A 25,886-nucleotide genomic window follows, 5' to 3' on the forward strand; every position below is an offset into this window, starting at 1 on the left:
CAGGCTTGTAGAACCTGAACCATTTAAAAATGTAAAATCTCTTTCCATTACTGTCAACAAGGTTGAGTTTGTGTCAAGTCAGATGGTGTATTGGCACTTTCAAAATCCACAGGAAATGCTTTTCACATCATCTCCGTTTTCAGAGTATAGCAGTGTCTGCTAACACACTGGCAGACAAGAGGTTGTCAGGGCTCCTATTATAAACCGTATTTGTCACACATGTGCAAAACGATCTGATGCGTCAAACAAGATGCACTGCCACCAGTTACGCACAGAACTGCTTACCCACTTGTAGTTCAGTACTGCAGAGATGAGATGCCTGCTCACACACCAACTGACTTAAAATCAACATAACTAACTCTCTTTTTTCACACTTCATGGTTCTGAATATATGAGATACAGCAAATTAATTTACATAACATTCCCACATCCCTTAGCGCTCATAGATGCAGACGGACAGATGAATGAGATAGCTGTGCTGCTGGCAGGACTCGAATAGAAGAAAAAGTAGGGTTTCAAGGCAAACCAAACACCTTTTCCAGTGGAAAGCGGGTCCTTGTTTCATCCCAGCTGTACTCAGTGTTCCCCCACCATACACATGAAATATTCCCAAACTGTCAAAATCAAAAAAAACTAGCAGTCAAAATATTCAACTTCTCAGTGAAAAACACTGGTGAAATACACATGTAGGCTAAATATTTTTAATTAATCTAATTCTGCATTTTGGCCAACCCCTCCCCTCCAACTCTTACGAACATTTCCCCACTCCCATGGGAGAAAAGAGCATCCCTAAGCCAGAGCTGCGGAGGGCAAGGGAAGGGGTAGACAGCAGGGACACTTGCCACAGTCACCCAAACTCAGCACCACAACCTCCCATCACTGCCTCATCCTCCTTTACCTTAACAACACCTAATAACTCTGCAATTATGAGCAGCTGTGTTTCTGGACAAAGTGGCACGTTCGGGACGCCTTTTGCAGGGCAACAGAAGTCACTGTCAGAAAACGTCTCAATAAAAAAAAGAGCATTTTATCACCACGACGCTGCAACCCTGTCCCCCGAAGTGCTTCAAAGCCAGTATCCAACGACTAACAAGAGCTTTTCGTTGTCGCATGGGGCTGCTGCTCTGCCTGTTTTATTCCTGTGAAGAGTGATCGTGGACAGCTGATTATTGTAGCAGATAGTTGACCTTTATCTAAAATTCCATTAAAAAGCTTTATTGACTGTAGTCTTGCAGGGTCTTTCAGGATTCACTGGGTCATTTATTCACTGTCGGATATCCATCGGTTTTTAAGCTTTTAGGACTGCTTGAGCTCTAGGAAGGAGCTATTTTTTTTTGTCTTAGTTTAAACTGTTTTTAAGACTGTATGAGGGGGTGGTTTTTCTTCTTCTCCCTCTCCAGTGTGCCTAGGGCAGAGAAGGTTATTTTAAAGCACGTAAAAAGGAGAGAAAACCTGGCAGTGTGGTAAGACTACTTCCAAGGCAGGTCGGCTCATGCACGTGGGTGCAGCACAGCCATGCACTGCCTGCCGGTACCTAGGGAGGATGCCTTTTTCACTTCAGTCAACACAGATTCAACACAGTCAACTACTTCATACAACATCCTTTCGAAATTTATAACTCCATACCATCATGCCAGGCTTTCATCAGCTGAAGCCACTTTTTCTGGGCCACATGCCTGTCTCAAACAGAAATAAGAAAAAATGAAAGAATGGTTCAACACTTTCTGAAAGAGAATTTATAGAATCGGTTTATCCAAGCAAAAAAAAAACAAATCTGGTGACAGCTCGCCCAGGCTTTGCAAGAGTGTCCTGAAAGGACATTACTCCCTTTCCCATTCAGTGACAAAAAGAAAAGAAAACAATGGGAGCAAGACAATGTACGCATTGAATGAAGCAGGAGATCTGGAAAAAAATAGTGTGAATTTGTCTTTGTGTGTATGCATTATAATGCATATATACATGGGGACTGTGTTAAGGTTGCACAGACATCTCTGGCATTTCCAGACTTTGCAGTGCTTTATATTTTTTATTAATATTACATTTTACTATTTCATATTTTACATTTAGCTCAATGTACATTCAGAGAAAAGAAAGAAATAACAAATTTAAACATTCGTTCTGGGTTTATTAAAATCTTTGGGTAAAAAACAAATATTCTCAAGTTGCCAGTAATGCTTTAATGCTGTTTAATTATTTCTAAATCTGAACTAGCATTTCTGATTAATTTCAGAAGCATGTTTTTCCTTTTCTCAACACTTTCACTTCTGCTGAATTTTCATCCTAAAATGATGCTTCAGTTAATCATTTATTTCTCTCACTAGTAATAATCCTGTCCTGCTTCCCCATTCATACCAGCTTGGTTACAAGCAATGAAGGCCACGCAGAGCCTCCTCCTCACACATTGCCAGGCTGCATTCCCCACAGTCGGTATGCTCTCATCTTCTATGCATTTCCAGATCTAAAACCTCCTGTTTTCTTTCCCTTGTTTGCTCTTGGCAGCTATTGGCAGGAGACATCCTCTTAATGATCTTTTTCTGGCCTTCTAGACGACTGCTCAGACTTCTACAGATCTTTCATTATTAACGCAGAAGCCTTGTAAGTCAGTTTTAATGGCCTGTGCAATTTTTATTCCTTAGCAGGAGGCATAACCTCCTCCATATGGATATATGTTTATTAATATAAATCCTTAATATCATTTTTCCTAGTAAGAATAATCAGTAAAAGCCAACTGGGGTGTATTACACCTTGTACTGGTTCATCCAAAAATCAAAAAGTAATCTTTGCCCTGCAGTATGTGGAGCATGGCAGGGAGAAGCAGATAATCCTTTTCCCTGAGGTTGCCTAGGCACCGAACGACAGCGAGGTTTCTTTGCACAGTCCTGCCATTCCCCTCCAGACAGAGGACAGCATCCCAACCACGGCCGCTTTCATTTCTCTAGCATGGGATTCATTACCTGGTTTCAGCCCCTTACTATTATTCCTGGAATATCTCCAATCTCTGTTTCTATTCTGATCGGGCATAAAAGAAGGATGGGTTGTTCATGTTAGGGACGTGTAACGAATGCCAACAGACCCACTTTTTGTCTGTGACTTGACAAATTGCTATTAGTGCTCAACCTTCATTATCAGCACATCCTCACTGACGGTTTAAATGGGGAGACTTGGAAAACGGGACAAAACTCTGCCGTTTATTTATAAAGACAGCATCCTGGTTTCTTTCCTATAACCAAGGGTCAATTGTCCATTTATTCCATTAAATGTTTTTCTGCTGTACAAAATTACTCCCATTTTTCTTTTAAATACACCCTTTGAGTCTCAAGATGGAGTTAAGTAATAAAATACACCACAAAAGAAATGCAAGCCATCCCCAGTGCTATTAGATGAGATTTCCATCCTTCCAGTTAAGCAAGAATTGTTTTCTCCTGTCTCTTTTACAACTCCTCCATATATACCAGGAGACTTCTGTTTAGTAAAAAGCACAAAAGTTGGTGTTACCCCTTCTTTAGTCATGATTTCTATCTTTCCTCGTTTACTATGTTTCATCTAAGTTTGTCAGTAAAGAAGGTAACACAGATAGTCCTGTGCATCAAAAGACAGAAAGTGCCTGAAAAACTTGTGACACTGAGGCATGTCTTAGTCCCCCTGGAATCTCAAAGCTGTGCTTCATTTTTCCTTTTTTTTTTAAATTAGGTAGCCCATAAAAAAGTTTAATCATGGCAACATAGCCCATTTCACCTATTTTTATGGTTAAACTATGTTTAGTGGCAACCCACCTAACATAATGGGCAAAATTTATGTTCACAGATGGTAAATTTTACAGTACAGACCAGACCAGCAAGGCCACAAATTAATCTCCAGTGTCATAAGAATTTCATTGCACACATGTATAGATCATCTGTCAGCAAAGTGAGCAATATGACTGCCAGGCACAGCAAAAGCATTAAATGAACGCTTAGCCTCCAAATTCTGCCCCTTGATGTATCTGGGTCCTTCAATTACACCAAGCCACGCTGGTTGGATTGCAGTACAAAAAGAAATAAATTCCCCGGACCACAGCACAACGAGAGCTCCAACTCAATCTTAAATTCTAGTTATTGAATGAAAGCAAACAACCAAAACTTGGCTTAAGCAGAGCAAAACCAGTTTGGACTGATGAAAGGGACTGGAAGTGATAGCTGGAGCTTCACATATAACCTGCAGCCTCACCCTGGAAGTGACATTACTGAAAGGACGGGAGTTTAACAGGAGAGTATCTTTCAACACAGCACATTGCTGAATCAAGAAACTGTTTCCAATTGCTTTTCAGTTTCCAAGCTTGGTTAAGAATCCCAAATTTTACCAAAACGAGGAAGAATCTGCTCTCATATGAGAATCGAAGTCAGTTTTGCTAGAACAAAATCCAACATAAAATAAAATACTACACTACACAGCATGAAATAGTAAAGAGGTGCATAAAATTGAGCATATCAGTTCTTTTGCATACTATCAGAGCTTGAGGTGTTGAGAATGACTTGATTTTGATCTATCATCTCATATGAGCCAGACTGCAATTTGCCCTGCTACACTTATAACAGATATGATTAAAACCAATCAGTTATATTAGGCAAAAATATATTTCCCAAGGCAAACATTCACTTCAATGTATTTTTCTCTGGCTATAACACACAGAAATTCTATGTATATAAAAACCTTCTGGGTTTTTACAGACATTACCATTGAGCTGAAAAACAGGGAAAGCCTGTGAGGGAAACTGCATAAATTAGATGCAGGTGCTATATAGTGGTTGTATTTCCCTCAGCATAATTCCCTGCTTACTGTATAAACTTCAGCTGAATAATCTCTCCATGGGCCCCACATATGTCATTCGAAATAATCACAGCAACAGTTGCTGATGCTCTCTCCATCCTGGAGGACGGGTGAACCATCAGCAGAATTGCATTTTGCTTCTTACTTTCAGCATTCAGCTGAAGGTTAAATAAAAATACTTGCACTTTCTCTGATGAAAAGCACAATGCAAGCAAAGCAAAATAAAAGACCAGACAGGCTAGACTACATAGAACCAATAGTGAATTTTCCAAGGAAATATTTCTGGGCACATAAAACATACTGATTTATTGTAACAGAAACATCTCCTGGAGATGAACCGATTCCGCAGACTTTTCAAAGAAGGAAATCCCCATGGAAACCTGACTGCCTTCCCAGCAGCTCAGGAGCACCGAGACGCACGCTCCGCACATCGGGAGAGCACCGCAAAGTGAATCCCGCCTGATGGCTGGAGACATGTGAGTCATGGGGGCCTGTGGGAGAAGACGAGGGTCTCAGCGGTAGCCAGGCTCTTGTGGCTCATCCTGGGGCTCCCCAGTTTGGAGGCTCTCGACTCCCTCAGCTTCTGCTTCCTTGAAGCCCCGGGTTAGTTACTGTGCTCAGCACTTCCAGAAACTATTTTGCTTTTAAGAAACAGCATTTCAAAACTATCTCTGCAAGAAGTTTTTGGTGCTTTTGTGGCCAGCAGAAATATCAAAACTCTTCCCTTGCACTGTTTGTTACAAGGTAAATATTATTTTAGAAATTCCAATGGAAAGAAAAAAATCCTCATCTTACGTTGTCTCTAATACCTAGGGAATGTTATCTGTGGTGTGGCAAAGAGAACAAAAAACTGAGAATTAAGAGCTGATGCTAAATCCTTGCACAGCCTTAGGCAAATTCCATAATCTCTCTGCTATAGCACTGAGGATCAATACACAACTGCCGAAACCTGACCGCTCCATGAGGTTGGTCCATCTACTGACAGTGGATGCTGGCCAAAACTGTATTTAACAAAGAAAAACCAGTAAAGCCAGGTAAAGGCAAGAATAAATTGGGTTTACAGGAAGACCCTTCCTGACCCAAACCTTTTAAAGTCTGGTTAAACCCTATGATATTTCTCACACATTTCCCCTCCCCACCCTGAGAGGATGGAAGTGCTTGGGATATTGTGAACCATTTCTTTTCCTCTGCCTGTGCACTGCGCTATGAACCACTTGTCCCAATTCATGCAGCAATCTGTAAGTTTATTAATATGCATATGCTATTTCACAAACGTTGAATGATTTGAAAGTGCTGCATAAGGTTTGCTGTCTGTTTTCTAAACATCTGTCCCCAAACTGCACTTCTGTCATGTTCTGCTCCCATGGTTCTCGGATCAAAAAGTTAGAAGTAAGGCACGAATCTGTTTTGAGGTTTGCTAGTACGGGCAGCAACTCCTTCTTTCCCAAGCGTCTCACATTCTCACAGCATATGACACTTTCCAATTACCTTTTGGCCCTTTTATTCCCTCAGTCTAGCTCACATTTCTCTCTGAATTTGGTCTCTATGCAGCTCTGAACCCACAGTCTGACAGCTAAGGACGTAACAAATATGCAGCACTAACCCTCGGGGTAGTTAGAAATGCCTGAATTCTCCTATTACAGGCAGATTCACAAGTAAAGGTCATGAGAAAGTCTCAAAACAAAAATGGGCCACGCAACAAGCAGTCAAAAGCCTGAGGAAGCGGGATGGGCTGGCTGTCTTACAGAAAAACCAAAAGACAACTTGCAAAGTTTGGATCCAAATCCTTGCTCTGCCAAAGACTTCCTAAGCAAGCTGAGGCACATCTCATTTTTCTCACCTCTCAGCTCACCTCTGTACAATGCAACAAAATAGTTCCTTACCACACATGACCTGTGCAAGATTTATCCTACGTACTTTGCAAAGATGATAAGAAAGTTTATAAAAAGAGAAGAACCTTCACCAAAGAAAAGGAAAACCCTCCTGCAAACTGTCTAGCAAAATAGATCACAGCAGTTACCCTGGCTGACTTACAGAGGCATAATTTAAGAGGCAGAATCATGACTAGAAGCAAATAGAATTAAAACAAAAAATAATCATGCAAACATTTATAGGTCATACTTTAAAATCAATTCCCATGTTCCAAAAAGTGTCATCTGCACAGATAATTCAAGACTATTTATAGTTTTCCGCAGTTGCAGAGGAAATGGTGTAAGTTCTCTCAGGAAAACACTGAATGTAGCCAAAGAAATTACACCTGACATCAATTTGTCCCTATTTGTACACTGTTTAGCATACAGCACTTTAAAAATTCTCTTACCTTAATACAAACTGGTCTGCTAGAGAGTCATCAGCCAGGGAAACATGAAAGGTCACAACGTCACCTTCTCTGACTGGGTTGAGTGGCAAGCGGATAACGACATTCTCATCTAGCCTCAGTGAAGACTGTTTTAATTTGTCTTGATTTGGGTAAACAATGATGCTACCAATCCTCTCCATAGCTGGCAAAGCCTTGTGTTCATTATCTTGACCCGCATGGATATTGTTTTCCCATTTTGCATCCTCTGGAGAACATTCCCCATCTGCTGTATAAATCTTATAGAAGAGCTCCACAGTAATCCCTTCCAGGGAGGCTGTTTCCTCTGAAAGCAGTGGTGGAGGGGAGCTGAACCAGCTAGGAGATAATTCCAGCTCTGCAACACATAATCCTAGATGACCTGTCAATCTACAGCTGGCCACAACTTCTCTAGACTCCAGGAAAGCAAACATCTTCACGCAAGGCAACCTCTCCGCAGAATTATAGTCATCCCAGTCCTTCCCCGCAATATAGAACAAGGTTTGTATTTTAGGTTTGTTGGAATAGATTGAGCTGTCGATTATGTGAGATTTTAATTTCCAATTAAAAGTGAATTTATTTGTGAAACCAAAAGATGCAGAAGTCAGCATGAGATCCAAGGGAACAGCCTGTTCAACAGAAAAGGGTCCATACGTGGCATTTAGGACAGGTGGCAGTTTGGCTTTGTATATAAAGAATGAATCCACCCTAGATTGCAAACTGGAGTTCCTCATGATATCCTGGTTGGCTTCTTTGAGGAAGAAGAAAACATCAGCATTGCAGATGTGATAGCTCGCAGGGAGATACGTTGGCAGGTTTGAAAATCTCTGTATGCTGTCCATGATCCCTCCTCGGCTCTCCACCACTGCAGGCCAAAGACAAAAGGAAACAGAAAGACAACTCTAATGTTTGCTTAGCATGCCCCTCAATTTTTCTCAAAAGCAATGTATTACCAGAGATCAATACTGTTAGCCACAATTATGAAACAATCTGACACAGGTATCATGGAATAACACTGTTGGCTCAAAGCTCACACTGAAAAACATCCCATTGTATCAACGGTACAGCTCCCTTTCCACCTTCCCAAAGGTAATACCTCCTTGAAAGCCATTAATCAAGTTCTGGATAAAACAAGGAGGAGATCAATTGGCCAGATCCCAATCTAAGTTCCAAAAGTTTTCACTGTTTTTTGTTCTTTTATGGCCAGATCAAACTTACAACTTTTTCTCACCCGCGTTGCAATATACATAGGAAACTGGCATATTGAATATTAGTAGGCAGTAAAACAGAACGTTTTCTTTAGTCTAACATCGCTAACACACAATGCAATGGAGGGTTGCAAATCTGCATCACTCCCAATCTACTTTTGCCAGGTCAGCAGTTTGGAAGTTACCGGCAAACTGATAAAAGCTTTGTGTTCTTGAAACCAAAACTTTTCACACAAAAAAATATGGGGTTTGATAGAGGTCTCAGTGGGATGGATTTATAGGCAAGAGCGAACTTTTGAGAAGGAGAGAAATCCTTTACATGCAGAAGGTTTTTTGGTTTAATTCCAGAGGAGAATGAAACACATTTGGAAACCACAAAAGTTTCTCTACAACACAATGGTCAATCCTCTAGCCAGCGCTGAGCAATTTTTCCCAAGCAAGAAAAGATTCCAGAGGGAGGGAGGGATCAAACAGACATCTTTGGTTTGGGCTGATCTCTAATTAATAGTGAGATATATTCAATCTGGGCTGCGATTCTACCAGCAAGAAATGGTGGGTCTTTCAAACTAACAATTCATATGCTCCAACAAAAAGCCAGTGAATGCAAGCTCCTGGGACTGCCACAGAACAAATAAACAGAAACCAAATGAATTAAAATGAAGCAGTTCCATAATGCACAGAGATAACAGAAGAACAATGACAGATCCTAAGGTCAAAGCTCTTGTTGTCTCTTGCTGAAGCTGAGTGGCGATTTTACTGTTTGTCAGGACTGGGGAGAGCAGATACACAACGCGACAACCGCACAATTACACCTGTTACAAGCCAGATCACTCAGATACTTGCAGCCACAATTTAGCACAGATAAAAGCTCTAATATTTAAGCTATTTTTTCAGGTTGTGTATTTTTAAAGCCTACACTTATCGAAGACAGATTCTAGGACAAATCTCATCCATTTGACTTCGCTCCACTCTTGTTCTCAGTTGAAATTCTACTCGTTTATTTTCAATGGCTTGATATTATCTACGCTTGTTTAAATGCTTCTCATTTCATCACAATACTTCTGCCTTTACTTTTGCTGTATATTTAATTGTGTCAAATTTTCTTCTGCAGCCATTGGAATATTCTTTGTGGGAATGCGTAAATATGCAAAAATATACAAAAGCAAAAAAAAAATTCTCAGCAGGATCAATCTCCTCTCTCACTACTCCACATGGGGATCAGATGGGGGTTTCCTCTCAGCTCCACAAGCAAATCCAATTGCAGAGCAGCTGCCGTGCAATCGCCCCACTTGGGTGTCCCCTCGTTTCTTATGCCCATGCATAAACATTTCAGCCCATCTCTCATAACACACCAGTGCAGCCAACACCTTCCCCCAGCTGCACGCAGCCACAGACCTGGGCAGCCAGCTGAAACGCAGAAACCCAGATGATGAGAAACTTTCTCCTCCTTTCCCCGTGTGAGCACTGACCTGGGCCAGCTTGCTACAGTATCATAGCTCACATAGGGGACAACCAATTATCTAGTGGAGAAAAATAACTTTACCCCTTCCCTTCCACATCTCTTAATTCAGATGTGAATAACAGGAATCTGGCACGCTCCCTGCAGCATGCAGAAATGGGAGACCCCGGTTCGCTTCGGGAAGTCATAGGGTGTGAGTGGTAATAAGTAATTCTGAAAGAAGACAGAGGTAGTCTCTCCAGGCAAGAGGCTAGCCAAGCTCACTGTAAAAGGCCCGAGGCACAGGTGAGACAGACACCATGGAAAGCAGTAGGTGCTGTGTAGCAGAGATGGACAGCACTGCCCATTAGCACTGGGCACAGGAGGCTGCACAAGGCAAGGAACCCACAGCAATCTACAACAAGGGATGGAAGCGAAGAGCAGAGGCTGGTGACCGCCGTTTAGCAGGGACCAGGCAATGCCCCACTACTGCTTGCTGTGCTGCTCTGTGGGAGCCCCAATGCTTTTATCCTGCCACTGAATAACAAAGTGCTCAGGAAACACACTGCAGGTCAAACCTCGTCCTGCTCATACATAGCAGGAGGAGAAGGGAGAAAGGAGACGATCAATGCCAATTCTAGAACCAAAGTCACCAAGGGATGTTTTAGCAGCTCCATTACTGCTCTGCTATTTATAGAGCACCTTGACACGGCATGGCTTGCCGTGCCGTTGTGCAATTGCACAACTCCGTTGCTGAAAGTGAACTTTGCTCCTGTGAAAGCCAAGGCAGCAAGGGGAGGAAGGTTGTTGTTTCTTCTCTGAGAAGTCAAATGCAGACAAGCACCTCCATTGATTAATTGCAGATAAATCGAACTACATTTGAAAGCAATACTTTTGAGAAGTCATATTTATCATAAAAATTGTGCAGCCATACAGATAAGCAAAGGCCACAAAACAGCAAGAGTACCCTCTGATTGCTGGGAGAAGAGCTAAGATTTGCCTTCTCCCAAGGCCACCAGATTGCAGAGGGCATTTAAATACTCACATAGTTCCTGAGCTTAAAGAGGAACCAAAAACGAGGCAAAGCTTAAATGCTCTTGTGTTGACATTACAGGACGTCCCCCCCACCCTCATCCTTTATGCAGATATTTTACCTCTCTCAAGCAGTGATTTACAGGAAGTCTAAAAGGTATGTTTTTCCCTTTCCTCTATTTCATTACAGTGGCAACATTCAGTGCTTCTTCTTAGAACTGATATGAGGACTAGGATATCAGCCTGCTGTAACTCAAACAAAATGAGACACAAATTTTGTCTGAAAGCTTATATGGGAAGCCATAAACACCAGTAGACAGGGCTGGGCTTTGTCCTAGAACCAGCCTGCAACAAAATATGATATCTGAATTTAGCAGCATTTTATGATGCTGTAGGAACACCTAAAAAGAAATACTTCATACGATGGCAGGCCAACACCCCGCCTTTTTAATTTGGCGTGTCAGCACCACAGCGTCAATCTCCTTACAGTAACAATCAGAAACAGGACACATTTCCAGCTTTCTGGTGTGCTACAAAGCCACTAATAAATCACCTGCTCCTTTAATAAGCACTCCAGCAAGATCAAAAGAGGGCAGAGCATTAGATGAGAACGTGGGTTAGTCCTAATTATGTAACAGAAGAGAGCAAGAATTGTAGAAAAGTAAATGGAGGCCAACTGAGCATCCCCAGAGCCCAGTGCTATCTCAAAGGCTGAACAGAGTCTGTTTCTCAGACTACTGTGGCATTGGAAGCGTTGAGGGGAGATGTATGGAAATAACACATAGTTGGACATGACTTGAGATACTTAGCTTGAATTACTAAAATAACTTTTACCTTGTAACAGTTTGGTGCTTTGCCCCTTTTCAAACACTTACTTGGACTAGCCAAATACCAAGACACCCAGAGCAACAAGTCAACTCGTAAAATCTCGCCGCTCCCATTTTAAGCCAAAAGCCCTCTCTCCAGAGTTGGGCAATAGCCTCATAGCCCAGTTCATCCTGCAAACTCTGAAAGTGCAGGTGGAAAGGAAACCCCCTTCTGGTGTTTCTGAAGAGCAGAGAGAGAGAGAGAGATGGGGGGCGGGGAGGCGGTGAAGGCACTGTGCACATAACGAACAATGCAATGCTGTGCATCAGGGAGATGCTCCTTCCTGGTCCTTACCATTACCAGCTCAGACCTCAAACAAAGATTCCTTTCTGTTGTCTTGGTATTTTTTTATTTAACCGTGAAATTATCCATCACTTTTTTTTTTAATCTCACTTGACCCTGGACTGATGCCACAAAAAGCAGCACAGGACTAAGGCACATGCAAAGCCATAGCTGTAGGTCACACTGTGCAATAAAAATCTGCCATTCATGCAACTCAAGATTTCATCCAAGCTACATTTCTTAGATTTCATACATTTTAATAAGCAGCAAAACAAGTATCCTACTAGAAGGTAGCAGTGGCAGTGACAGGTCAACATTAAAAACTAAGGCATCTATGTTAAGCTGTAGTACCAGCTAAGTCTTAAAAATTCATTTTGTCACCAAAAAGTAAAATCACTCCTGTTGGAGCATAAATCCAAATTTCACATGTAAATCTTCCCTCTGCTTTAGCTAACTACTTAACAGGAGCCAAGTCTTCCATAAGCCCTCAGTAATTCTGAAGTTGGAGGTGCGGGGAACAAGAAGCGTTTAAAATTGCAACTTTTTCAATATCCTTTTTCTCTGAAAACAAACAAGAAAGCCAGTCCTGCACCTGTGGAAAAACTGTGAAAATGGTAAAATTCATCTTTCCTGCAGCATCATCAGAATTGTAGCGTGAGATCATACAGACACTCCTCTTTGTAAAAGAGAAATAATTTCAAGTAATGTGGTGCCAGTAAGTACTATGATGTTATCCATGACTCATACAGAGGCAATCAATGGCTTGTCTGTATAGAAGAAAAATCACCAGCCCTTCCCACCAGCCCTCACTAAAGACCATAAAGACCAAACTACACATGTACATTATTCCACTATAAAAATGGCTCTATTCATAATAATTATTTTGCTCTGGAAATGCAGGCATTATCCTTGAATAAAAACACACTGTATCCCAGAATAGAGTGTCTACTCAAGGAAAGCTATTCTGGAACCAATAAATTATAGGAGAATAATTAATTCTGGACCAGCTATGTAGGTCACTTTCTCTCATACATGCAAGGGGTAAGACCTGATGCTGTTTAGGGACCCCAGCTGTGAGAGGTTGCGCAAGGTGAATTGGCCTGGCTACGGCTGGGGAAACTCTGACTCTTAATCCTGGCAGCAGGAAAATGAGGAGGATGATTACAGTGTGAAAATCTACCATGAGTTTAGACCTCATTTGAGCACTATGAGTAGGATAATTTTGAATTGTGTGAGGATTTAAGGAGCCTAGATGAACACCCACCTCACGCTCTCCCTGACTCATTCAAAATTTAATAAAATAATCACGAAAGGAGGATGTCACTGTTTACTTCCCACATTCAGAGTCCATCCTATGACTCATCTCCTCAGTTTTACATTAGGGAGGAAAAGGAGGAGAAAAACCCTCCATAGTCCCACTGAGGAACAACTTCCATCACCTACCATTGAAAAACAAGCCTTACTCCTTTAGTACTTGAGGTAGTTGTACAGTGAACCACACTGGCACAGCAAAAAACCCCATAATAACAAACAGCCTTTTCAACTGTAACAGAATAATTTGAAGATATAAATGACACTGCAAGAAAGAGCTAAGAAGAGTTCCAATACTTTTTTAACATTAAAGTCAGCCCAGAAGCTGTCAACATATAAAAAATTGTACCATGAGAAAAGATGATAGGATCCCTTTAAGCTTTTCTCATTCTCTCTTATTCTTATCCTAGTTTGATATAAGGATAGAACTTGATGTAGGACTTACAACCAGTTTACAGACCTTACGTTCAATCTTGATCACACATTTGTGGAGACAGAGACTCACTTTGCAAAACATTGCTAGTCAGGCAGCTTGTTTTGAAAGACAAGAAAAAGGATGCAATTTAAAAAAAAGAAGTCTATTTAATCCAAACAACTAAAACTGAAGAGAGGTTAATTAACTTTTGTAGGCTTGGGACAATGTCTCACATACTTATCTTCAAATGTCTCAGTCAAACTTCTGTTACCCAAGCTTTACTGCAGCTACATGTTTTGGCCACCCTCCGCGGGAGTCAGCCCATCTCATTTTAGATAGGTATCTAAGCCCAGCACACACTCCAGCCTCCCCTTTCAGTAAATCACAGAAAAGGGTATCTCCAGAATTCATTCATCCTCTCCTAGACACTTATATCTTAGGGGTGATAAATCACCCTTGGGAGGAGCCTATTTCTATCTGTTAACTCAACTGCTAAAGGTCGCCAGTGCAGACCTGCATGCTGGAGGCTTAGATGTCTATGGGGGCAAAGGAGTCCTGGCCCATCAGATCTGATGGCTCACTCTTCACTAAAGCTTCTCTTCCCACTCCGCATGCCTGTGTTTGCCCATCGCTCTGCTTCCAAAAAGCCTGAAAGCAACATCTCAGGCCTCATAAATCTTTTGTCTACTAAAACACATTTTTCAGTGCAAAATTAAACCATGCATATGAAAGAAACCCCTGATCAGGCCACAAGTTCAGTAATAAATTGTGTTATTGTGTTCCACAGCAAGTCAAGTGCTTTGCCTGCTTACCATTGCCAAAAAACTAAGTTGGATGTAGAAGTTTCTGAGCTGGTGCTTACTACAGTTTTTAGCTTGCATGCATTTTGCCCAGTCACCCATACTTAAAGACATACATACAGCAAGGCCACCTACAGATAGTAATAAAACCGTACTGTCTGAAAGGCTGCCTATAAATCTTATTAAAGTAATCCCTTCCCTGAACCCAGATTATTACATTCACCTTTATGGTAGAATAAAAATTAATTTTCGCAGCTATAATAACTGTATGATAAGAAGGCATCACTTGGGACTAAATAAAGATTATCATTAACTCCAACTGAATAAATCTAAATTTAGCTTGGACTAGCAATTTGTTTTCATACATTTTCCTCTACGACTGAGTGAATAGGTACGGCAGGATTAGCATCCCATGACAGCTCCAGCACTGCTGGCACAGAAAGGAGTGAGGCAAAGTGTAATCCAATACCCAAAAGGCCTGAAGATTAATTCAGGCTTCTCTATCAGCAAAAGTTTGGAAAACTGGAGAAAAACAAAAAGGCTCAAAACTGCCATTAGTCCGGCAAGGAAAGCATGTGAAGTGTTGGACTCCAGAGAGAATACTGCTCACTGCATTCCCTAAATCAGCATTATGCAAAGACAAGACCTCTGCCACGGGCTGCTAAGAGCATGTTTAGGGGAAGTATCCCTCTGTGCTTGCCCGATCTTACTCCTTCCTACTGAGTATCTGCTTTTGGGTGTTATCAGAAACAGACTGTGGGGCCAGATGGATCTGTGCTCTGACCTGGTACGGCCATTCTTAATCTGTGCTCCCTCACACACGACACCTCAGAGGTGATCCCTAAAGCAATTGCAAAACAAGAAGACACAACATTACACATGCACATGCAAACACGCAAACAAAATGGGGTAAAGTAAATGCATCAAACAAATACGCAAAGTTTACCCTGATTTTTTTACTTAGTTGAAAATAAAAACCCTTATAGCAGTAATATACCCAGCAGATTAGAGATTTTTTTTTTCCTGAGGAAATGAGGCTCTACTTATAAAAGGTTGAGGAACTACCTTGTTAAGCCACTACCTCATTATTTGCCATTCTCTGGGAAGATGATTGTTAACAACTTTATTACTGGGAAGGAGGAGTTCAGGCTTGTTTATCAAAATAGACCACATATTTATCCTAGCCAGGGAATAGCACGCAACCCAAGCAATAAAGCTACTGTGCTTCCTCCTCTGATTTCCATGCTAGCCCAAGCAGATATTGTATTTGCCTGCATAAGAAGATTTTATCAGGTATAAAGCTACAGCAGAACCATTATCATTACAGCAGAATGGTTCTCCAAGCAGATATGTTTATTTCCGAAGACTGGAGTTCTTCTAAAGGTGACACAGTCTGAAACCAAAACCAGTATTTTTTTTAGGATGAAATAAGAGTATGTATGGATGAAATAAGAGTATGTATGTAACGCAGTACACCACTATAACAACTTAAATTCACCTCTCATAGGGGTTTAACTTTCCCAGACAGGACACCCTTCTTCTGCTCCAGCACCATAATTTCTTTTTGAGAACTACCAGACTTGAACACAATTCCTGCCCAAATATGAAATTGCTCAAAATTATGCTGTCCAAACCTGAGGAGTGCAAATTCCTCCTAAATCATTAACACTGGCTGTTGTAGTTAAATTTGTCACAGCTTCTAAGCCAAAGATCCAGCATGTCCATAGGTTATAAAGTAGAAATTTTATTCCGCCAGGGAGAAGAGAGATCCCCTTTCCTCCAAAGGCTACCATCATGTCAAGGCCTGGAAGGACCTGAGATACAGGACATTAAACCTGTGACATCTGTAACTGTAGGAAGGCTATTTCAAGTAAGCTTTAGAGGCTTTTATTGCTCCCTCTGAACCCTGTACAGCGGGAAACATGGTAACTAAGGCACCTGGTTTTATGGGCTGGAGTAATAGAAAAAACAGCCTCAATAAAAAAATTTTAAAAACTCTCTAAACATCCCTAAAATAGCTTTTCTTGAAACATACTGGGGTGGTTCCACCAACTGTAAGTAATGTGCCCATCCCCATAGCCCATAAAATCTTTATGTCATCACGTATTCTATTTATTCATCTCTGCCTCACTCTTACACGCATGCTTTTGGCCAAATTCTTCATTGTTAAAAACATTTATTCAAACGTGTCTGATAGAAAAAGCTAGAAGTTAGATAAAATATGTGCCCATAGTACTACCTATATGTTGTGCAGATGCACTGTGTGGTCCCATCCACAGACTGTACAAAGCACAGGATAACCGTGTTCCTAAGCCAGGTGTTCACGGCCTTCCAGGGCCAGTGAGTTCTTGCCCAGATCTCTTGGGTGTAAAATATTCTTTCCATTAAGGAGAACGGGATCACTCCAATGGGTGAAGGACACAGAACAAATACCGAGGGTGACCCTATGGAGAAAAAGTGTGACCATGAAGAGAGCATGGGGACACTGAACACTCCCTCTCCAAAAACCAAGCAGAAATGAATAGGGTTTCTCATTTGAGTCTCCATCAGCCATCTCCAGTTCCCACCTCCTCTTACAGAGGCAATACAGGTATTTGCAGAACTAAGGCTTTCCAGCCCAGACTAATTCCCTGAGTGTTAGAAGGGAGTTTTCCTCCATATCACACTCAGCACAGCCAAGGCCACCTCAGTGCAGATAACCGACAAAGCTGCTTTAACTGCCCAAACCTCAGTGCCCAAAAGAGGAAATCCCCCATGAGTTTTCTCATTTAATGTGGCTGTTGCAATCACTCAGGTTGCTCTGCTGGGCTGATCACTGGTCTAACTTGCCATTTTAGTTTCAATCAGGAGTGTTGATATGGCGGTTAAAAGTCACAGGCTGCTCTTGGCAAGTTTCTATGCATCTCTCATACAACAGCAACAGGGAAATTGTCCTGCCAGTTACAATTAGAGGCATTAGCACAGTGGCTAACGGTCACGAATTCATCAGCTGAAAGAACTGAATGACAGAGCCACTATTGCAAGCTAAACTGAAGTTTAAAAACACCTGATTAACCAGGGAGGGTTTCTATTCTGGTTACCTGGAGGGGAGAGATGACTGCTAAAGCCACACACACACACACAGAGCTTTTGCGTGACCTGCCGCTTGTTGGGCAGAAACCCCATAAACGCAAACCATGAACACCACAGCCCACTTCAAGGTGCCTCCCCCCAGGCGTGAGCAGCATTAGGATTTCCTAAAACCTCCTTCTCCCTTCCAGACACCCCTCAGCTATTCTCAGCCAGAGGTAGAGATGCCAAAACCAACCCTGAAAACCAGAGCACCACCACCTCAGGAAGGGTGATTTCCACACCCGGGCAGCACACCTTTGCTGTGGAGGGAATCGAGAGGCACAGCCACTCCGGGTGAAGCTAACCCAGGTGACAGTCCCAGAGGCTGCAGCAGGCTGCCAGACCTCTTGCCCAGCTCCCCACCACACAGCACTGGTCCTGGCACTGGTCCTTACCCCAGTGCAGAGTTGGTGCTTCCAGCTGCCAGCATTGCAAACCCCTGTGCATCCCTCCTGACATCTGATAAATAACGTTTGTCACGGCTACTGGAGGTTCTCATTACTAAAGAGGAGGTTAGGAGAGGGCTCCCTACTGCCGTTATCCAAAGCAAAACTCATTTTCCCTCAGTGATATTTCATAAACAACAGAAAATGAGTAAGTGTATGGGAGTGTGTAGATATATTCTCCAAACAACAGAAAGGCCTTACAAGGCAAACACATTCACTAAAGGCACCAGGTGATTGCGAAAGTAAATCTCTTAAATATATGCTCTAAACTATTAGCCAACTGTGAAATATTTGTATTCAGTGTCAAAACATCTATGTCACACAAAGCCAAGAGACTGACAAGAGAAAGGCCAGAATTTATGTTAGCTGGGGTCTATCTGTCATGGAGATAGGAAAGCTGAGAGAGAGTCCTTTTATTAAAATCACTCTCCTGCTGCAGATATTGATCTAAGCAGCTAAGGTTGAATAGCAAAGTGCATCTCCACCTCTCACAAAGTTACTCACTGGTACACCAGTTAAGGACGAGGGTAAATGGCCTCACAACCCCAGCAAATGGCACCCCAAAAGGAAGCGGGCAGGGAACAAGGGGCACTAGTATAAACAGCATCCCACAATGCCATGGCATAGCTTCCTTCCAGGAACCAGAAAGTCCCTCTTGACTCCACTTCCCAAGTTTTCAGGAAGCCTGTTCTGCTCCTCAAATCACTAATGCAGGTTGCCATTACTCCCAGATTGAGTTCACCATTAAAACAATACAGAGAAACACAGTGCTGACTGCATTGCTTGCATTCCCATTTTAAGGAGCAAATGCCATTTCAAAAGGATCCTTCCCTAAATCTGCTTCAGCATTTTCAATTTTTTCTCTAAGCAATAACAGCAATAATTTCTGCCCCAGTTTTGGCTGATCCCTCCCTGGCAGTTCTGCCTCGGCTCCTGAAGGACCCGGATCTTGGCTGCATTTCTCTTCGCAAACCCCAGCTTGTAACTGCAGTCAAAGGCCTCAAGTATTAGACCTAAAGACAAAATGAAGCGAAGTAACTTGACATTCTATATACTACAGACATTCTACATTCCTGCATCCACAGGTTACACAGGTACATCATTTTATAGCACTTCTGATTCTCCCCACAGAAGCTTCTGCCTTTGGCGATATTGAAAAATTCCTGGCATGAGCCAGAAATCACACGATATTAAAATGCTGGCAGCAGATTCTCCAAAGGCATTGTCAGAAAGAGGTAAGGTTGGTCCAAAGCCTTTCTCCAGAGCAATGGGCTTTCACTGGATTCTCCACCCTGTTGTTTCAAAGTTCCTGGAGGAAAAAAGCTCCAAACCAATGGGCCCGACAGCCGCGGGAAACCACAAAAGCAGATTACAGTAAAACCCCTGTAAAGTTATTAAGAACACAGATATGTCTTGAATGCACAGAAAATCCTCTGTCTTACCAGCACTCATCCATATCCCACTGTGACTGTAATCCCAGGAAGAGCAGACGCCACGCACAGCCCTGCTGGGGGACTGCGATAAAACAAAACAGGATGCAGCGACATGCAAAGCAAAATCCTGGGTCCAGCGCCAGCCCCACAGCTCTGCCTGACCACTGGGAGCAATCCTCATTTCACTCCCCGTTACCATTGGATTTCTCACCTGGATAGCAACCCTAACCACACATGCTGATTTTTGGCACTGTTCACAGTGTAGATAGTTAAATTCCTGGTTAAATCTTTGCAGTGTTTAGGTCTGTGGAAAGAAGTTAGCTTTCACTTAGGTTTCCCCACTGAACTCCAGAGGTGCAGGCTGTTGCCTCCAGCAAGATTTGTGTCCCCATCCTGCAAACACGCACGTACATGTATCATTTCAAGCATGTGTGCAGTCTCACTAAGTCAGGGAGTTTTCCCACTGGGAAATTTAAGCACAAGCTACAAAGTTTCAGGACAGAGACCTGCAAGGCCACCCAGCCTTTTAGCTGCTTCAGAAAAAGCTCCACTGCTTTACAGATTCACCACTACTAGTTCAGAGATATCTGCACCTTTTTTCTCCGAACCCAATCTTCAACCTGCACTTTGCGTTGCTTTCACAGGCAACCAATATTACACTAACCAGACTCCCAAAGCAATATGTGCTTTCTGACTCTCATAGGAGCAACCACGCAGGCCTAGTTCTGCAGTTCAGACATCATTAAGTTATCAATTTATATCTGCCTCTCAGGGAACAGCACATGAAAACATGAATCCTTCCTTTCTAATGACAGCTTCCCCCCCCAAAATACCCAGAACAAAAGTTTCTGTTTTCTCTCAGATTCCTTTACTTAATTCAACATTTTATTTTTAGAATGACAACAGCCTCAAGCAACTCCATTAATTTGTTATGGAGTAAAAGAGCTTTGCATTCCTAGGGTGATTGCTGACCTCCTCCCCTGCTCCTTTGCTTATTGAAACAGTCCTGCTCAAGCACATCCCGGTATCAGAACAAAGCATAATTTTTCACACTTGAATGCGTTATTTTACATTATGAATACACATTTGACATATTTTACAAATTCACGGCAGGTGCTGTCAGAATGGACAAAATAACCATCCCTCGGTACCGCTTTTCTCTTACTACAATGATCAAAGGCTGCAGCTTGTCATTCACACGTGGAGAACAGCTCCTCTTGGGGAGAGGAGAAGGAGCCTGCAGCCTCACCCAGGACTTCTTGGGTGTTTGTTTCTCTGTCTGTTGCCGATTAGCAATTTAAAGTTTGATTTTCTAAGCACAAGGAAAATTCCCAATAGCTCTGGAGGAGGCAGTTCAAGGAGATCTTGTCAAAATATTGGTGTGTAAAGAAAGTGAAACCTTATTATGGCTTTCATACTGCGATGCACCAAATACAGTTATCTTGCTCACAGACAATTATTAACTTAAAGGCAAAGCATAAAACTCTCAAGCAAAAAACAAAGTTGGATGATATACTTGCTGTGTGGTTCACTTGTGTTATTATATTAAGGTAATAAAAGATAACGAGCATTAGCTGACAGCATTTTCAAACTCTTCAAGAGTCAAGAGAGATAAATTAGAGCAGATTTGAGATTGCCTGAGAAGGAAAAAAACTGGATCTAATTCTCTTCTCAATGACAGGGCAATTATAAAATTGAGAAAGTCACAGGACATCACTAGCATAGCCCAACCCAGCATAGTAGTTAGGAAACTCCAGATCATCAACATGATGATTAGTTTAGGATCAATTTAGGCCAGTGCCTCGACCAGAGCAGAAAGTGCTAACCTACTAGGATAAAGTACACCAACAGTGCGAATTGGATGCACACTAATTTATGGCAGTGTTTCCCAATTAGCCCTATTACCTCCGAATTGACACAATTCACTGATAGCAATCTATAACAGCTTGGAAAAAAGACTGAGGATTGAGATATCTGGGAAGTCTGGGAACAACCTTTCCACACCGGGAGTGTTTATGCATAGGGTTAGCCTGTAGTAGTAGTTGTCAGCTATTTCAGGGAAAATGAACCATTTAAGAAATAGGAAACAAATTTGGACCAGTAATAATTTAGTGCAGAGGTTAGAAATACAAACAGCTGCCCCCTGCTCCTCTGGGCTACTTCTCACATTAACGCAAGTCTGCAGACCCAGTTTCTGGCTGGAATAAGACCCTGTAAATCCAATGTGACCTCATCAACCCCAATCTCATCTATGTGCCTCTGAAAGCAGAGCCCGCCTTGCTCCTGCCAAAGGCAGCAGCATGGCTCCCACTCTAGACCCTGCAAACTCGTATCTACAACTGCCTCAGCTCACCAGAGAGCCAGCCCAGGGTTTTGCACATGTATGACAGACAGCAGTCGCACATGGGCACAGCCCAGCTTTCGTGCACGCTGAGGATGCCGCTCCATCACAGCTCAATGCCAGCATTTGCCCATTTGAAGCTGCCATAACGGGCAGTGAGAGGGAGCAGCAAAATAGCTGTGTTCACCTTCTGCTTAGTGGCATCTCCTATAAACCTTTGTGTGGAAACATCACAAGTGCAGTTCAAGTTCGAGTCAATTCAAGTTCAAGTCATATCTTATTACATCCAGTACTGCTCACCTACCCATAGCCTAGAGAATAAAATTCTGCAGAAACTCAGCATACAGGTCACTTCGGCACTCTGCTTCATCTGGCGTTTATAACTAGAAGCGAGCACATAATTCACACTGCATAATTTATCCATGGGATTTAGCCCATGGAACACCCAAAGCAGATAACAATTTCTTCATACTTATTTATTTTTTAGAAAATTCAGTCAACTTCTTCTCCGCTTCTTCTGAACTCTGCAAAAAGATTATGAACCTCTGGCTATATTCTTTCAGGGCTTGAGCTCTTGGCTAGCTGTGATCACTCAGATTAATTCACCTCTTTTTCAGTCTTCTACCTTCAACTATTCTTGTTTCCTGAGTGGAGGAAAATGTGTGCAAGCACTAAACCTCAAACATGCTATTCTAACATTTGGATTCCATTATCCTAGAGATAACATATAATCCTATAATGATATGTAATAAATTAACATTTAATCTCATATCAGAGAGTTCAAAGGGATCACAGCCAGCTAGTGCTAAAATAAGCATTTGCTAGAGGCTGCAAGAGTGGGAGCCGAAGATGAGAAGTGAGTGAGATCTAAGCTGCTCTGACGCTTTGGCTTGGCAAGACTGGTTGGCAAGGAAAGGATCAAATAAACCCCTGATATGAAGGGGACCATCTCCAAAATGAACCGACCTGTGCTGTTTCACTGTGAATGTAGTCCTTGCAGTCCATCCAACATGGAGGAAGGGAAGATTTCCCACCTCAGAGCTAACAAGCAGGGAAGGTCATTGTCACGCAGTGCTGCACAGGGGACTTAATTCAGTGCTCGATTTGTTCCCCGTTTGTCAAGGTGCAGATATCTGACGAGGCTGGGAACAAGCATGCAACCCGGGGCTGAGCTCTCTCCAGCTGCAGAGATCCACCCTCTTTTTTTCCCCTGGCCCTACTTTATGCACATGCAGAACTGATGAAAGGATGTACAGTTTCAACACAGAGAAGCCAAAAATCATTTGTCTTTTTGTTCCCCTTTCGCTCACCTTCTTACATAGCGCTAATACACCAACCACTGCACCATCTTCATTAATAACGACAGCTATTAATAAAGTTCTCTCCATAGAGGTTTCCTTAAAAAATGCATATAGTGACTCTGGTGAGGATGATTCGTTTCTCTTGAAGACAGGCACAATTAAAAGCCCCTGGCAGGAAGACGCAGCCCCCGAGTTGCGTGAGGCAGTAACGATCACCAAGGGCTTATCTTCCTGGACGCCCCGTGTGCCACGTCCGTTGTCCCAGCTATGTCCTATGGCATGGTACATTCTTCTGGAAATTTGCAGACCCAGCACTTAATCTTTGTTCATGGGCAGCAGCAGCAGCAAAAAATACTATTGACATCAGTCAGATTCAGGTCCTTTCTCTGAATCCAAAGACACACTTCATTGCTCCATCTCAGACTGGAATACACTTTAAAAAAAAAACTGTCAAGTAGCCAAGAAAGCCAAGAATCCATCACAGACACAGACAGTATTTTAAGAAAATACTGCCAAACCTCTTTGCTAGTTTTCAGTGAAGACACATCAACCTTACTGCCAAATTAGCTAGAAAGTAAAGGCAGTTAAAAAAACATCAAGAAAAAGGAATGAGAGAAACTTAGATAGGATAGCCAATAAAAATACACAGTGAGCTGAATTTCACAACTCCGGACACTGACCACAGTTCTGTATCTGCAGAAAACTTAATAAATAAAAATAACAAAAAAATCTGAAGTGTTATGGAGTTATCTTTGCTCTAGCATATAACACACATTTCTATTACCCTTTCTGGATTAGCCAAATGAAGATCAATGTATCTATAAAACTCAATGACATGTTAATGCAAACCTTAAAAAAGATAAAATGCCTTTTATCTCAGTCTTAGGAAAACCTAATAAAGAATTAACAGTCCATGAAGCCATGGAATTTCACTCAAGGCTTTACTTTATGCCAGGACTTCCTACTCCATTAATTTTTAACGGACAGGTTTCCCCAGGCTTTGGGAGATGTCGGTACAATTGTACATTGTCATTAAAATTGGTTCTATATTTTCCTTCGGAGCTGGGATAGGAATCTTGTTGTAGTATGTGGACTTAAAATATAGACAACACCCACAATGGATCAGAAATGTAAATGTGGAGCAACTGTTAAAATAAATACACAAAAAATGGCAGAAAAATACTGATTTTGGTAATGGTCTGACAATTAATGAATTTATGAGCTAAAACTTTCACCTGCAGGATGAGCGCTTTGGATCAGAGCTCATTTGTAACTTCAGCATTTCAAATCTATATCAGAAGCAACTGCCAGGAACCTACTAACGCAACACTAGACGTTGAATCTTTAAAGGGATGCAGTCAAATATTAGTCTAGGATTTCATTCAAGACTGGTTCTCGGAATTAACAAGCCTTCAGTGAGTGTCATGGGCCGTGCTGGGAGGCTGGGATCCATAAAGCCAAACAACCCCAAGCTCGGTGGGAAACTGGTCCATCCAAGTTCCCAGCTATATTTATTTCTACTGACAAACACACGGCAGAAAGACCAGGAATTTCAAATGCCAGTACTTAAAAACCAAATTAAATCCAATACTTCTGCACGCATTTAAAAGTTACTTGCTCTCAAAAAGGCCTGAATACCTGCAGCTCCCACTGACATTAAAGGAAATGCAGATGCTTCCCACTTCTGCTAATTGGGGTGGGCTTGTCTTGGATGCCAAGGAAAGGGCCCACTCCTTTTAGACACCCAAGGGTGAAGACTGAGGCCAGAGTGCCCAACTGCAGCAGGATGCTTTTCTAGGGGGAACATGCCAATAGCAGGAGAGGCACAACACAGAACCCGAGCTCGTACACTCTTCAAGGCTGACAGGTTTGGGCTTGTGAATCAGCACAAGGAGAAAAGAGACAGAAGTAGGCAGGGAAAACAGTCCCAAGGAAAAGCAGGAGGCAACAGTCCAGGAGAGAGTGACGGGAAGAGCAGTGAGCAAAGAGGAGGCGGCAGGAGCAGGAACGAAGCTTGACTGTACAAAGATTGAAAACTTGCTATTTCCATTAAAAATAAAATAAAATCATCTATCATTGGTCCAAAAAGCTAAAAGCCACTTTGAAGCCTTTCCCTCCTCCCTGGGATGAAGATGTCCTGCCCTTAACCCACCTGGGTCAGGTAGGGAGAATGGCTTTCCTGCCTTGGAGGTCCCACCAGCACAGCATCCTCCCTGGGAGCTAAAGCTCCTCAGACGACGCTGGTCTTGAGCACTATTTGCACGAGTTTACCTGGGACCATCCTCACCTCCCTTTCCACCTCTGCTTCTCCCCCTGCTTTGGGAGAACAGCTGCTTCTCCCACACACTCTGAGATTAATTATTCTTGGTTCCTCTCCCGCACAGTGCCTTGATCTGGAAAATCTATTTAGATAACTTCTCAGGCAGCATATTTATCTGCTGGCCTCAACATCTGCCTGAGCCTAAAAATCAACATCTGAGTGATGACAAACATCATGCCAGTTCGGTGGAGACTGTCCGCTGCAAACTTTACCACCCTTATTCTGACAGACTTGGACATCATGGCAAGAAGTCTGAGTCTCTTCCCTGCTTCCCACTCGAGGCACAAGCACAGGTCTCAGCCAGAGTGAGAAACCAGGAATAGGACAACAAGAGAAGGAGAGGACACCCTCTCCATTCAGTACACGGGGACCATGCTGTGTTCAGCCCTGAAACACAACCACTGCCCGATTCATACCACTGCTCTGCCAGTCAGAAGCAT

The 25,886-nt window shown here is 42.4% G+C and overlaps 1 protein-coding gene across 1 annotated transcript in view; it reads right to left on the bottom strand.

The window, feature by feature from the left end:
* Positions 1 to 25,886, bottom strand: part of TMEM132B (transmembrane protein 132B) — a 253,799-nt gene that overhangs the window by 176,188 nt on the left and 51,725 nt on the right. The window contains exon 2 of the mRNA XM_059827764.1: positions 7,127 to 8,006. Coding sequence (XP_059683747.1) covers positions 7,127 to 8,006 — 880 coding nt within the window. The remainder of the gene's footprint in view (positions 1 to 7,126; positions 8,007 to 25,886) is intronic.

Source organism: Gavia stellata, chromosome 21 (assembly GCF_030936135.1).
Source record: "Gavia stellata isolate bGavSte3 chromosome 21, bGavSte3.hap2, whole genome shotgun sequence".
NCBI lineage: Eukaryota > Metazoa > Chordata > Aves > Gaviiformes > Gaviidae > Gavia > Gavia stellata.